At 52.3% G+C, this 17,468-nt stretch overlaps 1 protein-coding gene across 3 annotated transcripts in view; it reads left to right on the forward strand.

Annotated features, from left to right (window-relative positions):
- The first annotated feature begins 587 nt into the window (after window positions 1-587).
- BTBD11 (BTB domain containing 11) overlaps window positions 588-17,468 on the forward strand; it is a 259,542-nt gene continuing 242,661 nt past the window's right edge. For 2 of the 3 annotated variants that reach the window (XM_040985026.1, XM_040985042.1), the window contains exon 1: window positions 588-2,191. In XM_040985026.1, the coding sequence (XP_040840960.1) occupies window positions 1,030-2,191 (1,162 nt within the window). In that variant the 5' untranslated portion in view covers window positions 588-1,029. Of the gene's footprint in view, window positions 2,196-17,468 lie in introns of all 3 variants that reach the window. The other variant, XM_040985034.1, reaches the window with a different exon arrangement.

Here is a 17,468-nt window from a genome sequence, read left to right on the forward strand (position 1 = left end):
CCTCCGCCATGGTCTTGGCCCCTCTGCCCACCCAAACCCTGTCCTTCTACTCTGGAGCAAACCGGGATGATTCATGGGTTTGGTACACTAAGTAGTAGGTAGAGAGGGGCGCAGGAAATAGAAAATACGGAACAAACAAAAATAAGGAAAATGAAGTCTGAAATGTAGATAGGGGCAGAAAGCCACACTAGGCAGACCCTTCCAGAGCCACTGGAGCACCTGCCCGACACCCAGCGCCGGCACGAAAGCCAGGATCCTGAGCGGGGTGTCAGCTGTAGGGTGCCAGTTTCCGCGTTGCTGTGCTCCCACGGGTCCCCAGGTGCCTCCTCCATCCCCCAGCCTCGGGCCGCCGCTCCCCACTTGCCCGCAGCCTTGGTCACCGCCTGGCGTGGTTTGGGGGCGGGGCCGCATGGAGAACAGGAATGTCACCCTCCCCCCACCAAAAAAAAAAAAATACCGGCGCGAGATAATTAGCATCCCCTGATCCCATTGGCCCTCCGCGGGGCCTGCTTTGCATACGCCAGCCCCGCTGGCTGCCCGGGGTTTGCTGGGCTTCGGCCGCGGCTGAGCTCCAGTGCGGGGCGGGCGGGCGCCGAGCGAGGACGGGCCGGAGCGGGCAGCCGGGGAGCCAGCAGTCCTGCCGCGACGGGGGCCGGCACCCGGTGGCTTCTGCGCCGCTCCGGGCTCCCAGGAAGGAGCCGACCAGACACTTGTTTTTTTTTTTTTTTTTTTCCTTTCTGGAAGAGCCGGGGCGAGTCCTGACGAGAGCTTCCCTCCTGGCCTGGCACGCTCCTCACCGCGCCCCTCAATCCCAGCCCGGACTCTGGAAGATGACCAGAGGCGCTGCCCGGCGTATCCCAACGGAGGCTGCTCGGGGAGGCAGCGGAAAGTAGTGACACGGGCTGGCGGCGCCTGGTGGAAAAGTGAGCCGAGGCGGTGCGGGCTCGGCTCTCCCCGGCGCGCCCCGCGCGCTGCCCGCCGCTCCTTGGCCTCGCCTCCCCGGCGGCCGCAGCATGAAGTGGCGCAGAGATGGCCAGGAGAGGTAAGAAGCCCGTGGTGCGAACGCTGGAGGATCTGACACTGGACTCGGGTTATGGTGGCGCGGCGGACTCTGTGCGCTCCTCCAATTTGTCTCTCTGCTGTTCCGACTCGCACCCGGCGTCCCCGTATGGCGGGAGCTGCTGGCCGCCTCTAGCTGACTCCATGCACAGCCGGCACAACAGCTTTGATACCGTCAACACTGCCCTGGTGGAAGACTCCGAGGGGCTGGACTGCGCCGGCCAGCACTGCTCGCGGCTGCTGCCGGACCTCGACGAGGTCCCCTGGACCCTCCAGGAGCTCGAGACGCTGCTGCTGCGCTCGCGGGATCCCCGGGCAGGCCCCGCGGCCCCTGGCGGCCTGCCGAAGGACGCGCTGGCCAAGCTGTCGATGCTGGTGAGCCGGGCGCTGGTGCGCATTGCCAAAGAGGCGCAGCGCCTAAGCCTGCGCTTCGCCAAGTGCACCAAGTACGAGATCCAGAGCGCCATGGAGATCGTGCTGTCCTGGGGCCTGGCGGCGCACTGCACGGCGGCCGCGCTGGCCGCGCTGTCCCTCTACAACATGAGCAGCGCCGGAGGCGACCGCCTGGGCCGTGGCAAGTCGGCGCGCTGCGGCCTCACCTTCTCCGTGGGCCGCGTGTACCGCTGGATGGTGGACAGCCGCGTGGCGCTGCGCATCCACGAGCACGCAGCCATCTACCTGACGGCCTGCATGGAGAGCCTCTTCCGGGACATCTACGCGCGGGTCGTGGCGTCCGGGCTGCCCCGCAGCTGCAGCGGCCCGGGCTCAGGCGCCGGCCCGGGCCCAGGCCCTAGCTCGGGCCCCGGGGCGGCTTCGGCGGCCGAGAAGGAGCGGGAGGCGCCCGGAGCGGGAGCGGCGAGCGGTGGCGCCTGCAGCGCAGCTAGCAGCGCCAGCGGGGGCAGCAGCTGTTGCGCCCCGCCAGCAGCCACCGCCGCCACCGCCTCTGCCACCGCCGCAGTCCCGCCGGCCGCGGCCCCCGTCGCCAACCACCACCACCACTACCACCACCACGCGCTGCAGGAGGCTCCCAAGTTCACTGTGGAGACCCTGGAACACACGGTCAACAACGACTCGGAGATTTGGGGGCTCCTACAGCCCTACCAGCACCTCATCTGCGGGAAGAACGCCAGCGGTGAGTGGCCGCCCCCTCGCGCCCAACTCGGTCAACTCGCGCCGCAAGTTTGCCTCGGGTCCCCCTCCCTGGCCCAGCGCCTTTCCGGCCACCCGCCGCGGTCTCAGGGCTCTGAACGGGGAGAGTTGAGACTGGGGAGGAAGCGGCCAGAGACCCAGGGGTGTCCCCCTTGCGCTTGGTACCCGTACCCGACGCGGCTGCTGAGGTGCCCCGCAGTCCCGCCCCCGGGGTGGGGCGGAGCCGGCCCAAGGCTGCCCCCGGCCGGCGATGGGGGAGAGCCAGTACCAGTTTTTGGAGCAGGTTCGATTGTTGGCGCCGAGTACACTGGGTCGGGCCTTACACTGGGACCGTTTCTTTCGACCTTGAAGGTGACTCCTGACTTGACGAGTTTGGCTTAGAAGGACCTGTGCGGAGGCGCGCCCCCTCTCCTGGCCACCTGGTTTCTTATGCCTCGCCCTTGCCCTCGGGGGACACCGTGGGTGCGCTGGGAGAAGTAGGGCCCGCGGTGGGAAAGGTGGAAAGATCCAACATGGTTCTCTAGGCCCAGAAATGGTCGGGGGGAAGATGTGGGGGCAGTGTGTCGACTTGTCACTCCAAGTTTTTCCAAGGCAGTTTCCTCCCTACCCTCCCCCCCCCCCCCCCCCCCCCCCCGCCCTGGGCTGGGGGCTGCGCAATGGACACAGCCCTTCGTCCTCCAGCCCTCGCTGCCCTCTGCTGGGGGAGCTGAGACTGTCACCCCGTGGCTTTCGGGGCGCCTCCAGAGACCCGGGCAGGGAGGGTGTGGGGCTGGGTTCAGGTAGGGGCTCGGCAGCGGAGGGCGTGGCTCTCAGCAGGTTCCGTCGCCCTGCTGCGGGCGTCTGAGCTGGCTGGATTCGAACCCGCAGCTCCCGCGACGGCGGAGGGGTGGAGCCGTGGCGCTGGGTTCCTCGGGACTCGCGCCGGCGGTCCCGAGCTGTCGGGGAAAGCCAGAGCCAGACACTTCAAAGCCTCAATTTTCCACAGGAAATGGCAGAAGCGTAACTGGAGAAGCCAAAAGCGAAATCAAACTTTGCTACATATTGGGCGGTTTGGCAGGAGGTTGAGTGGTGGGAGCCGAAAAGCACGCGGCCTCGCTGGGCGGATCTCGTTCAAGTCGGTGCCTGCCCGCCTGCCTGCCCAGTTTGCCCCAGCACCCGAGGCGAGAGGCAGCGGGCACGGCGCAGCCCCCGGGGGTGCCTAAGGTGCGCGAGTTCGCTCGAGAGTGTACGGGGTGGCGAGCAGCTGTGCCGGGGGAGCGCCCGTGTCGCCCTCGACCTCCTTTCGTGCCTGGGTGGGATCGCCGGCGGGGGAGGAGCAGAGCGGGTCGGGGTGCCGGTGGGATCCGCGCACCCCGGGATCTTTATCCCAGGGCCTCTCCCCTACATCAATCAGCCGCCTTGCGGAGGTCTCGAGCCCTCAAGCGCCCCCACCCCCTCGCACACACGTGAAGTCTGGAGGGGAAGTGGAAGCACCTGGCGAGAAGGCCGTCCTGCACTCTGGGAGGGCTTCTCCAAACGAGGGATTCACCTGGAAAGCCGAGCTCGCGGGAGGTGGGTGGTGGTGGATGGCTCCTGGTTTGGACCCTACCCCAGCCAAAAAGTGCAGAGGGGGGGGGGTCTCATCGACTTCCCACCGTGGCTTCCCAGTGTGGCCACCCCCCACCGCCCTGAATTAGGCTGTTCCTCATTGGCCGCTGCTCCCTCCATGTCCCTTGGCGTCAACTCCCCCTGTGGGGCAAATCTGTCCTCCTCTGTAAGTTGCGATCCTGACTGAGCCCCTAAAGCCAGGGGGCTGCAGAGGTGACACCTACTCACCCCCCCACCCCCCCAGGTCCTCCAGTAGCCCTGTGGGCTTGTTTTGGTAGCTGATGCTTTTTGTTTATTCAACGGCTTGACTTGTATGATCTTCCTGTCTTCTAAAGACAGTGTTTGCTGTTTGGGGAGTAAGTATCACTTAAGGAAGGAGAAACCCACAGCCTTGCTTTGGGCGGGGTGTGTGCCAGCTGGATTTACTGCTGTCACAGTCTTCCCCACACCACAGAGCTCCACTCCTGGCGTCCAGGGCCTCTGCAGCCTTCCCTGGCACGAGAGACGCTGTCATTTCATTGTGATCTCTTCATCTCGTTGCTCTAGGCTCCTTTAAAAGGGCAGGAGAGGTGAGGAAGGAGTGATGAGTGTCGTAGGCATCTCAACTGTACATTTAAACGTCAAACCTACTGTTTGACGCAGCAGTCTTTCTGATGTGCAAGCCTTATTAAGGAGAGCATTCCTTACATAATAGATCCTCCACCCCTCCACCCCTTAAACTCAATCACATCGGTTGCTCATTTGTGAATCCATGTTATTCATCACTTTTGATTGAGCAGTTTCCAGGTGCTAGAGATTGAGCAAACACTGGGGGCAGAAGTACTAACAAGCTTACCCAGCACTAAGCCCATTGGATTCGAACGTTTCCCTAGGAAAGGATGCTAAGATTGTCTCCCTGTAGGCCCAGCTTGATAGCCTAAAGTCCTCACCTTGCACGTCAGGATCCCATATAGGCACCAGTTCTAATCCTGGCAGCTCTTCTTCCCATCCTCTCCCTGCTGTGGCCTGGGAAAGCAGTCCAGGACAGCCCAAAGCCTTGGAATTCTGCACCTACGTGGGAGACCTGGAAGAAGCTCCTGGCTCCTTGGCTTCACATCGGCTCAGCTCCGACCACGCAGCCACTTGGGGATTGAATCATTGGATGGAAGCTCTTCCTCTCTGTATATCTAACTTTGCAATAAAAATAAGTAAATCTTTAAAAAAAATTGTCTCCCCATATCCACAGGTAGAAACCAAGGCACAGGGGTCTGACAATTCTGCTTATTTGCATGCAGGGTGGTTGGCTTCTGTTTCCATGACTCTTGGGTACAGACTCTCCCTCTTACTAACCCTTGATTGCCCCACACAGTGGAACAGACGCTTCACAACCTGGCATCCTTTTTTGTCCCAATTTGTATGCTTTTGTTCCTAGCACACTGGTCAGGGGAGTACTGACTTTTATGTTTTTATCAGTTTTTTTTTAAAATATCCCTTTCCTGGAAGGCCTGGTACACAGTTGGAGCTTGTTAGATGCCTGTGCAGCTGAGCTGAGAGCCTGATAGAGGCGTTTGCTGTTTGCGTTTCTTGGATCCTCTTTGTAAGTCTACCTCGGTTACTCCCTCTGGCCGCCATCTCTGCACCTGTCCACCCCTCTGTTTCGCTGCTGCTACAGTGCCAAGCCCAAGGAACCACAAAACCAGCTACAGGAAACAAAAGTTAATTGCCTTGAAGAGAGTGCATGAATTGGCTGATAAAAAAAGGAAAAAAAAAAAAAGAAAAAGAAAGCATACCCTTATGCTTTAAGGCATGAGCTCTGTGGGGATACAAAAGCCTGTCAGGGCTCTGTTGGTTCCCAGGTGTTTCAAAGATCTGTGGTTACATCTAAGAGACTCAGCGAAAACTGATGTTACTGTGGGTTTTAAACATTTGATTGAACTGATCTTGTCAGCGCTAAAGGAGGAAGAATGGACAGAAGTGCTTCCTATGCCTTTGCATGTATTGTCTTTCTGTTTTTTTTTTTTTTTTAAGATTTATTTTTTTTATTATTTTTTTATTGGAAAGGCAGATATACAGAGAGGAGAGACAGAGAGGAAGATCTTCCATCCGATGATTCACTCCCCAAGTGAGCGCAACGGGTCGATACTATGCCGATCCGAAGCCAGGAGCCTCTTCTGGGTCTCCCACGCGGGTGCAGGGTCCCAAAGCTTTGGGCCGTCCTTGACTGCTTTCCCAGGCCACAGGCAGGGAGCTGGAAGGGAAGCGGGGCTGCCGGGATTAGAACCGGCGCCCATATGGGATCCCGGGGGTGCAAGGCGAGGACCTTTAACCACTTGCGCCACCGCGCCGGGCCCTGCATGTATTGTCCATCCTGGGACCTTACGCCCCTTCGGAGCTGGCCAGCTCCCTCTGGTCCTTGAAGACTTGGCTTTAGAATGGTTTCCAGGCATCTTGGGACAAACCACTCCTCCATTCTTGTTCATCTCCTTCCATCTCAGCCAGTCTAGCACGAGCCTGTAGGATGGCCACAGCTGCTAAGTGGATGTAACCAGTGGGTTCAGTCTTGGGGATTTAAAATTGGCCAGCTCTGTCTGTCCGAGTCATTTGTTGAGGGGAGGCGGTGGACTCTGATGTCAGACCTCCTGGAGTTGAGTGTCAGGGCTGTTCTAGTGTAGCTTTGTGTTCCTAGGTATGTTACTTGACCTTTCTCAGTTCTCGACTCCTCAACTGTGAGAGAGGGGATAGTTACAAGGATCATGAAGTGACACATTCTAAGGATATTACAGCCTGCTGCCTAACACACCTTGTGGCTAAAATGATGGTGGTAGGTGTGATGGCCCAGGCACAATCAGCTCACCTTATCTGCTTAGTGTGGGTGGAGCCAGCCAGGGCACCGAAGTTCAAGTGGATTCCCTCTGGGAGAGTCTCAGGCCCAATAGTTTGGGGTAGCCTCCTTAGTACTGACGTTAGGGGCACAACCCCACAGTCAAGGTCACAATAAGATGGTTTTGATCAAAGTATAGGAGCCTATTTATTTTTGTCTTACTGCATTTTCTAATTTAAAAGGCATCTTTAGGGAAGAATACCAACAAAGTTTCTGGGGTGGTAGAAAATGTTCCTTGTGTTGGTAGGGGTGTGAGTACACAGGAATATGTATCTGCCAACACATATGTTCTCATGAACTTAAAATCTGTATGTTTGTGTGTGCAAATCATGTACTTAAAGAAAGCCATAGGTTTTCCAGAATAAAAGTTTATTTGAAATGTAGAATTTGAGGGTAAGCCTAGAAGAGGCAATGTTGGAAAAGTTTCACTCATCCCCAGAAAGATCTAGACTGGGAGTTTGACCCTGTTTACTTCCTAGCAGGTGACTTTTTTTTTTTTTTTTTTTGCTGAATCTGCTTTTCTCATCTGTACAGTGACGATTTAAAAAAAAATGTAAAAGGAAGAAAACCCAAACCTCCCACAGAGGGCAATTAAAGGATTAGCTCAGATAGAGTTTGTGAAAACACCAGCCACACAGTAGGCACTTGATAATAGAGGGCTTCCTTAAAAAGCAGATTCTTGGAGCTGGCAAGAAGAATGCTGCCTTGGGGATTCTGAACAGCGTCTTTCATTTCAGGGATCCCCAGCCACTTCATAAACATTAATTAACACGAGCCCTAGGTCTGCCAGCACTGGCTCCCTGGCTCTGGGAGGGAAGGTGGGTTGGCCTTCAGGTCCTATGCTCCTCTGTGAATTTGTGGATCCTGAATTGGCAGCAAACGCTTGCTCAGCACTTTTCGTGTCCCGGATCTGGATATGCTGTTCCGTAGTGTGGCGTTGCTGTGCTGGCTGGACAAAAAAAAAAATTGTCATAAAAGAGGCCTGGTCTGGTAAGAGAAACGGCAAATGCTATCTCAGGAGCCAGCCCCGGCAGCGTCTGCACTCTCAGAGCACATTTTTAATTAACTGGCTCAGTGTAAATTAAAAACTCGGGATTTGGGTCAGTGGAGGGTTATTTGGTTCATTGTGCAGACTTGACAGTCAAGTGCTGGGCACGCTGCAACTTGGGTGTTTCCTGAAACATACAGCCATAGCAAGAGCAGCGAGCCACCTTGGAGGCTAGGGGTCTAGGGTGGGGTGCTGACAGCCTTGCCTTAAGGAGTAATTCTGAGTCTATGACCTCAAGCCAGGCACCAGACCCATCTGTAAAATGGGTCTGATTATCATCTGCCAAGAGGTCAATGGAAGATGGGTAAACAGTAATTGACTGGAGTCAGACACACCTGTGAGCCACAGTGTCCCTATCTGTCCAGTGGGCATTGTCATCATCACAACCACACTTGTGCAGCTTATTCCATGCCAGGCACCCTGTAGATCGCTCTGTGTAATTTCATCACTGCATCAGCACTTGTAAAAGACAACCCTAAATCTCATCAGCCTATAACAGGATAGAAGGATGTTTCTTACCTACTTAGGTGTGACAAGGAGAGGATGGGGTAGGGCAAAGTGAGATGGTCATTTAGGTACCAAGATTTATTCACAGGGTTTGCCTGCTTTGACTTGAACATGGGACTTTGGACGTGTTCCTGGCACAAGCACCCAAACTGTCGATAGAGGAAAAAGAGCTCTGGGGAGTCTTAAGGAAGGTGCAGCAGGCTAGCATCTCCACAGTGTGCACTCATATGTCATTGGTCCTTCCTAAAGCAGGCACCCAAATGCCACCTGATCGCTGTTCCCAACTTCAAATTGAGGATCCCTGAGCAGCGTTCTGTCCCTTGCGTTGCCCTCAATCTGGCTCTTCCACAGTTCAGGAACGAATCAGATGAGCACATTGTCTGCTCCACATCTTCATGCCGCTTGGAGCAGGGCAAAGGAACCACAGTGAGATGCCCACTTGGAGAGAGTGAGAGACCCATAGCCTTCCGGTCCTGGTTAGCTGTTGTGTGTTGTGCCCTGGCAGTGGGTGTGGTTCCTACATGAAAATCCATTTCCTCATCCGTTGTTCTCCACACTCCTACCTCTACCTGAGGGAAAGTTGTCTTTGTTCTTCTTGGGTCTTAGGGAGCATTTTTTCCTTGGAAGCGCTGAATCTGTTCTAACCTTGACCTGTCAGAGGTCCAAGAATTGGTGTAATGTTGTAAAGGCACAAAACTGAAAATCCAGGCTTCTAGGGTCTGCCAATGCAAGTGTCTAAACAACCAAGCAGGATTTTCATCTGCGATCCCTAATGACTCAGTAGTCTCATGCAAAGTTACTTCCTAGACTTGATTCCCTAGCCTGGATGATATTTTTTAAATTGTTTGCTTCTGTGTCTCCATACTTCTTTCTCTCTCCATTAAATGACTGCTATCCTGAGGCCATCAGGCTTAAAGGAGAAGCTTCTATTTCTAATCAGATATTTTACTTAAGACTTTTCAGGGTTTTCCTCTTATGGTTTGGGGTTTAAAAATAATTAATTGCTTTTTCATCTCTCCACTATTCCTTTCTGATTTTACTTGCAACCTGGCAGAGCTTGGGCCTCAGTCCTTGCCTGTTATCATACCTTGCTTGGTTCAGCCAGGAATCGCCAGCATAATCTGGAACCATTATTTTTCCTACCTCTTTTCTTTCAAGCCTAAAGGCTCAGCAGGCATGAGCTCTGCTTTCTAGATTATCACAGGCAATAGCTTAACCAGGTGTTTCACTGCTGTGTTACATGGCTCTCCAGTTTTTCAGCTTCTAGTTGACTTCTGAGTCCATGGAACCATTTCTGTAGCAGTTAAGGTGATGGTAACTTATGCATGCATAAATGTTAGCATCTGAGGGGAAGAACCCAATACAAGTTTTTTTTTTTTCTTTTCTTTTCTTTTTGGCCACTCATGTTGTAAAGCGGGGGCCTGGTGAGGGGGTGAGGTAGGTGCTCTGTCTGCAGAAGTCAGTAGTGGGGGGTCCAGTCAGTTACAACATGTATCTTCCAGGAACTTCTATGATTGGAGGTAATAGACAAAATGGAGGTTGGTGTAGGAGGTTTTTATAGGGTAGGCTAGGAAGAAATATCAACTTCTTCCATATTTTGTTAAAAAAGTAAAATACAATTTCCCTTGAAAAAAACAAGATTTATTGTTAATGGAAAAATGGATTTACAGAGAGAGAGGGTAATCTTCCATCTGCTGGTTCACTCCCCAAATAGCCACAATGGTCAGAGCTGGGTTGGTCCAAAGGCAGGTCTTCCACATAGCTGCAGGGGCCCAAGGACTTGAGCCATCCTTTGCTGCTTTCCCAGGCCATTAGCGGAGTGCTGGATGGGAAGTGGAGCAGCCAGGACTTGAACCAATGCCCATATGAGGAGCTGGTGCCACAGGTGGGGCTTAGTTTGCTATGCTAAAATGCCAGCCCCAATTCCTTCCACATTCTGATGCCCTAAACCCAGGCAACATGGCTTCAGCTACATTCAGTGAGGCTGGGAATTATAGCCTCCAGTTAGGCAGACACTGCCCATCATAATTTCTCTCCTAGAGGGGCACAAATGTGAGTAGAGAGCTAACCATCTGAACGCCCTCATGAAGCAGCTACTCTTCTTGCCACTTTACAGATTAACAAATCAAGGAGCAGAGTGTTTAGCACATTTGCCTGTGGTGCTATGGCTTCCAAGGGAGTGGGCCAGATTTTTACTCGGCAGTGTGGCTTCCACCAAACACCTCCTAGAATGTGAGGATGAAAATTGCACAGTGGCTTTGAAGTGTTTGGCCCGGGAGCTTGTTCGTGTCATTCACTGTCATCTTTTGTCTGTGTGATTTCTGAGGCTGTCGTTTGGTATGAAAGGGAGACGGATTAACAATGAGTAGCTGTGAAGCTCTCTAGCCTGGCCAAAATTTGAATCTGAAACACTGAACATTTTGGGAAAATTGTATTGTGTACCTGCCTCTTCTCCACCATCTCCTGCACTTCATCCATAGGGGGAGCTGCTAGTGGCTGAGCCAGTGCTTGCTAGGCCTTCCACCATTTCATGTCCATCCTGTTCTTTTAAAGTAGGCATTTTCTTTCTTGCTGTTTTCCTGGGGAAGGAAATGGAGTCTCAGGAAAGTGAAGGTGGCATGGGGAGGCTGGTTCCAGATGCCAACTTCTAAGAGTTGGCGTTTGGGCTTCAGAGTCTGTGCTGGAACCTCTGCGAGGATCCCAGGAGAGTGCTGGAGTAGCCCTGGGTCATGTGTGGGCTAGAAGGTAGGGCTGGAGATGCAGTTGTTGGTTCCAGTTGAGTGTGCATACATCTGTGTGTATGTGTATGTTCAGAGAGGTCTTCAAAAAGTGTGGAGAAATGGAATTAAAAGATACATTTATTTTGGTGCAGGTTTTTTTTTTTTTTTAGAAATTTGTGTATATGAAGGGTCTTTAAGAAACTCACAAAGGGCCCAGTGTGATAGTGGCTAAATCCTTACCTTACATCCACCAGGAGCCCATGTGGGCGCTGATTTGTATCCCAGCTGCTCCACTTCCCATCCCTCTGCCTGTCTGTGGCCTAGAAAGCAGTAGAGGATGGCTCAAGTCCTTGGGCCCCTCCCATGCAGAAGACTCAGAGGAAGCTCTTGGCTCCTGGCTTTGGATCGGCTTAGCTCCAGCCACTGTGGCCACTTGGGGAGTGAACCAATGGATGGAAGAGCTTTCTCCCTGTATATCTGGCTTTGCAATGGGGAAAAAAATGAAAATAATTCTTTTTTAAAAATCGACTGAAAATACATATTATTTAAAACCTAAGTAACGAATTCAACTTTTTTGCATCAAAATATTGTTTGATTCCCTTTTCCCAAATGTTTTCAAATATTACCTTATAGTAAATGATCATGGATATTTTTTATTTATTATTTTACTTTTTAAACAAAGATTTATTTTTGTTTGAAAGGCAGATTTGCAGAGAGAGAGGAGACAGAGAGAGAGGGGAGGTCTTCCATTCACTGGTTCACTCTCCAAATGGCTGCTATGGCCAGAGCCACTCCAAAGCTAGGCGCCTAGAGCTTCTTCGGGGTCTCCTGTGGGTGCTGGGGCCCAAGGATTTGGTCCGTCTTCCAGTGCTTTCCTAGGCATAATAGCAGGAAACTGACCGTGAAGCAGAGAAACAAGTTAACATATCCACGAACTGTCAACCATATGGGGATGCAGGTAGAGATTTAAGCTTCTGTGGTGCCTCATTGGTCCCATTGGATCTTTTAAACCATCCAGCCTCCATCCCCCTTGCTGGCTGCCCTGGAATCACTGTCTAGCTGTCCCTGATCAGATCATAGTGTAGCCTGCAACCTGGCAAAGCCGTAGGGCAGTGGCCAGCTTTGTGGTGCCCCAGGGACAGCCTTGTGGATCCCTCACCTGACTGCGTAGGCCCAGTACTGCAGGAGGCATGGACTATCTCACTGGTGGAACAGAATGTGGAAATCCAACGTAGTGGGACTTTATCCCAGTTCCACTGTGGTGTTGACTAAGCCTGGTGCATCTGGGGTTTTCCTGAGCTTTGGAGTTAGCGTCCGTCACCTGTGGGCCAGGTGACCTTAGACAAGTCCATTAATCCTTCCTGGCCTCATTTTCCCATTTAATGGGGATTATGGCAACATGCCCTGCCAAGGTGGCTTGGAGGACAAGATGAGTTAAATCAGATAGAAGTCCTCAGGATGGTGTTGGCCACAGCGTCTTGCTCTGTGTGCTTTGGCAGTTGTCGCTGTTGTATTAAGTGGGTAAGCAGTGCCAGCTTTGTTTCAGCGTCTGCTTCCTGAGCCTTGCCTTGTGAATGATAGGTTTTTTACATCATCTGCAAATAACCAGAATTTGGAGAGGGGAGGGAATTGGGCTCTCGTTACCTGTGTGGTACCAGTTACCTTCCTCTCTTGAGTTAGCCTTCTCCTTCATTAGGTGAGAATTATCATGAGATCTAATTCTTAGGGCTGCTGGGAGGTCCCGGACATATAGACATTGGTGGTACAGTGTTTACTATTGTTGGGTGGTAGCCTGTTCACTGTGCAAATAATCATGCAGCTGTAGCAATCGCTACATGGGAGAGATCCTTGGGGCTGTAAAAATCTCCACTGAGGCTCTTGATGTGACCAGCAGCAGGGAGAGGCTTTGCTAAGGAAGTGAAGTTTGAGTGAGGCGAAAGAGTGACCAGTTGGGTGGGAAAGGCAGGAAGAGCAGCGCTGCATGTATGCAATCAGCGTATGCAAAGGGACTGTGGCAGAGGGGAGGAATGTGAGAAGGAGAAGTGGCCGGTGTGGGAAGGAGGTCATCCCAGAATAGAACAGGCATCTGCCAAGTTAACGTCCGTCTTTACCCAAGGACACAAGAGAGCCCTTGAAAGCTTTTCAGGAGGGGGAGGCTGTGATCAGAAGTGTGCTGTGTGGGCTGCAGTGTGGAACAGGCTGGGAAGGAATGGGGATCCTGGGAATGCCATTTGCTTAGGGTATTCTTATTCCCATTCTGCTCAAGAAGGATCTGAGGCCAGGAGATGTAGTCCCTTCTCTAGAGTCACCAAGACAGCAAATGGCAGCTTGGCTTTCCACATCTCATCCCAAGTGAGTACCTGGCTGAAGTCTCACATTTCACAGATGGGGCCACTGAGGCCCAGAGCAGAACAAGGCGCCACCCAGAGTCGCGCAGTTTGTGGATTCTCGGCTCCACGCTCATCCACCACAATGGCAAAGCTCACACCTGGAGCCTGGAGGAGGCTGGGAGCCTGTATCCCTGATGGCAGCTTGGAGGTGAGTTCAGGAGGAGGAGGCTGAAAGGTCTCTGGTTTTCCTACACAGCTCCTGGTAAAATAATTGTCAGTCCGGAAGCCTGCAGTGGGCCCCCACTAGAAGTGTGGCTGAGCCAATGAAAACAATTACTGGGAAGATCAGGTGTGCTAAATGCAGAATCAAATTAACAGTTCCCCCGTGTATTAACATCTGAAAGCAAATCAGAGAGGCAGCTGGGAGGAGAGGTGATTGAAATCTAAGAAAACAGCACGGGTGCCAGACTTGGAGGGTGAGGTAGCACAGATTAACTGATCTTTGTTTTCTGGGTGGCACGTGGCGTTGTTTTTCCTAATCCCAGCTCCTGCTGCCTCAGTGCAGGAGAAGTGTGTCAGTCACCCTCCTCTTTCTCTGATACCTCTAAGAGTTTTTGTTACCAAGGAGCACCCCGACCTTCCCCAATGCCCTCCTCAGCCCTTTTCAGCACCCCATGTCCTGCTGGCTTGAGGATCAAGGTCACCTGCTTGCTGCCCTCCTAGAGTTCGTGTGTCACAGGTGGGGTTAATTGATCCAGAAAGAATTACAGAGGTTTTTTTTTCTTTTTCCTTTTAAAAAGTATTTTTATTTATTTTTACTGGAAAGTCAGGTATAACAGAGAGAAGGAGAGACAGAGAGGAAGATCTTCCATCCACTGATTTGCCCTCCAAGTGGCTGGAACTCAGCTCAATCAATGGAGCAGGTCTGGTACAGGGGAGACATGGATGGAGATGGGAGTGGGCAGGTGTTGAGACTTCCTGTCCCCTCCCCACCTGGGTCCATTTGCTGTGGCTGATGTAGTTACTGCTCAGTGTCGTCTTTTCTGCCAGCCTGGGAGCTGTGGACTTACGAAGCAGATCAAGCAAGTTGGCGATTTTACAGCCTCCCTTAACCCTATGGTGTGGAACTGTGCCTGGCTGCAGGGAGCCTGCCTGTGGCCCAGGGTACCTGAGGCCTCCCAGAAGCAGAAATACCTAATCCCCTAGGAGGGCGACCTTGAACTGTGTAAACTCCGGACCTCTCTGAATATCAGTGCCTCCTGTAGGAATGGCAGTGACAGTAGCAGTTCACAGGGTAGCAGGTGTCAAGTGAGGTAAAGATGTGGAACCATGCAGAAGTGCTCAAAGCTAATGCTGGCTGTGTTCACCCCACGCTGGTGCTGTGGTAATAAATGCAGACCATCAGTCCCTCTGAGACAGGATACAAGGGTACTTCAAAAAGTTCATGGAAAAAGTGTGTTGTAGAAAAGCTGTGCATCCATTTCAAACTTTTTTTTCCCACTAAAATACACTTATCTTTTCATTCCATTTTTCCACGAGCTGTTTGAAATGGCTTCATGTTACTTACCTTGGGTTTACTGATTGAGGAAGCTGCAGGACAAAGACATGGAGTGACTTTTAAAGTCCTAGAGCTGTGGGTCGGTTCCGGTTCCTAACTTCCAGACCTTGAGGTCTACAGAGGCTGCCTCCCACCCCTTAGTGTCTGGCTGTTAGGATACATGTGCAAGCAGGAGGCCCTCTTCTTCCTGTGTTGTGGGGGAGGTCTTGGGATCAGGTGCTGCCCGGGACTTCATGTCTGTGTCAGATGTTACGTAGGAACCTTGACAAAATGCACAGCCTGTTGCAGTGCACCTGCAGAGAAGGCCACTAGCAAGCTAAAACACCAGCCCGAAGAGGCAGGAGAGAGATGGGAAGGCCTGGACTTTGGGGAGATTGCACTAGTGTGGGCAGATGATACACAGATCAGGAGTTCAAGGATGGAAGAGGCTTGAGGTTGGCTCTGGAGCAATCCCAGGCAAGTGACTTCTTGTCTCTGGGTTTGTTTTCTCATCTGAAAGATGTAAAGACCTATTTCCCAGCATTGTTTGGAGGCTCAAAGGGATCATCAGATGGAAAAATGTTCTGTAAGTGGCAGAATAATTGTTCTTTCACCCAGTTACCAAACAACCATGTATTTGAGAGTCTACTATGCAGCAAGTTTGGTTGTAGCAACTTAGCAGCCATCAGGCCACAGACATAAATGGTTGCCTTCGCAGGATTTACATATAGTAGGAGGGGACCCCAAGTAATACACATACCATGTAATTGAATGGTGCAAGGTGTTAGATGATACCTCCCATTGAAAAGGATAAAGCAGAGTAAGAGGAATTAAGAGGGTTGGGAATGGTAAACTATAATGGCAGTGTGGAAAAGGTGACACTGGGGCAGAGATGCAAAGGAGATGAAGAGGTTGGTCTCTTCTAGCGTGAAGAGTATTCCAGGCAAGAGAAAACAGTTCAAAAACTCTGAGGCAGGAATAGCTAAAAGCCATGGTGATAGAGAAGTGAGAGTAAGCTGAGAGGGATAGGTGATTAGTCAGTAATAAGCCAGGGTAGGTAAATGCTCAAGAGCCATGATAGCCTTGGCTTTTATTGGTCAGATGGGAAGCCAGTACAGATTTTTCCGATAAGAGCCAACAAGATTTGAAAGGGTTGCTTTGGCTGCTGGTTGGAAATAGACTTAAGGGGAACAAAGGCAGGGAGTGTGGTATGTGGGGGCTCTTGTAATATCCAGATGGCAGAAGCCACCATGATATTGACCATGGTGGCAGTAGAAGAGGTGGGTTAAGAAGTGCCTGGCTTCTGGCCATCACTAAAGTGTTTGGTGTGGTGGTGGTGGGGGGGCACAAATATCAACAAGATGGTGTTGATGCCTTGGGTGTAAGGCAAGAAAGAGCAGGAGGAGTCAAGGATGGCTTGAGAAACACTGGAAGGATGAGGTTGCCATTGGTTGAGACATAAAAGTAGAATTGGGGATAGCAGAATGATGTCCAGTGTGGGACAGGCTGAGCTTAATGCTCCATTCAATACACAAGAGATGGTAGCTTGGGACAATCCTGGTGGGCAGTAAGAGGAGAGGATGCATTGGTTGTAAGAATGTGGGAGCCAAGAGCACATGGATGGTTTTAAAAGGCCATGAAGTGGGAGTGGGTGTTGAAGAGATAAAAGGACCAAAGACTGAACCCTACTTGGAGTCTGAGAAGGAGCAGCAAGGATACCCTGAAAGTCTATGCCAGAACACCTACCTGGGGAGAGGAAGTGTCCAACTGCAGCCCCGGGCGGTGGGCGTGTTTCTGCCTGCAGCCTTCGGGGACTGTTTTCTGTCTGCATATTTAAGCAGTGCCATGTGCTGAATGGGACCCAGATAGGCCACCATGACCCACGGGGAAGGAGGGCAGGTGCCCTCAGTATGTCATTTGCTGAGTGGGCAGAGTGCCCCAAATTACAGATTTCAATCTGAGCTCCCTGGAGCTGCAGGGCTTCAGGCAGGGCCCCAGGGACTTCCTCGTGTGTAATTGGGGAGACTCCCCAGATGCACCCCTGGGACCTGTGTTGGGTGTCTTGAGTTATCACGTAAGATAACCCAAGTTTGGATGGTAATCAAGCCCTTTCTGCTTGGATGTCCCGGGAGGCTCAGACTGTTCAGGGACCTGGGGTCCTTTTGTGAGACTGTCCTGAGGCCTTAGTCACTTAGACAAGCAAGGAAGGTGCGTTTTTCTCAGACTCAGAGACGCAGCCGAATGAGACCAAGTCGTGAGGTAGGAGAAAGGTTAGGGGGGCTGTGTTTGGAATTGTGGTGGAGCTCTAGGACCTAAAGAGAGTGGAAGAATGAAGAAAGGGGGTGAGGAGAACTGGTATTGAGGAGAAATGATCTCACAGATCCAGGATCCAACCAGTAGCGACTTCCTAGCTGAAGGTGACCCGCCTCTTTCTGTTTGTGATTATTTGCAGTTCTGCTCCCCCACCCCCCACCCCCCCCAGTTCCACCAGTTCCAGGTTCTTTGTGTTCCCCCCTCTGTCACCGCAGCCTCGCTTCCCAGGAGGCACCTTTGGTTCAAGGGGTCAGAGGTGGAAGTCGTCAAAGCCATCTCAGAACCAAAAATAACCCTGGTTGGCCAGGTTGCCTCCCAAGCTTCAGCACACAAGCGCTCGCTCTCATTTGGTCAAAGT

Source organism: Ochotona curzoniae, unplaced genomic scaffold (assembly GCF_017591425.1).
Source record: "Ochotona curzoniae isolate NIBS_2020 unplaced genomic scaffold, NIBS_Ocur_1.0 contig_1014, whole genome shotgun sequence".
Classification (NCBI taxonomy): Eukaryota; Metazoa; Chordata; class Mammalia; order Lagomorpha; family Ochotonidae; genus Ochotona; species Ochotona curzoniae.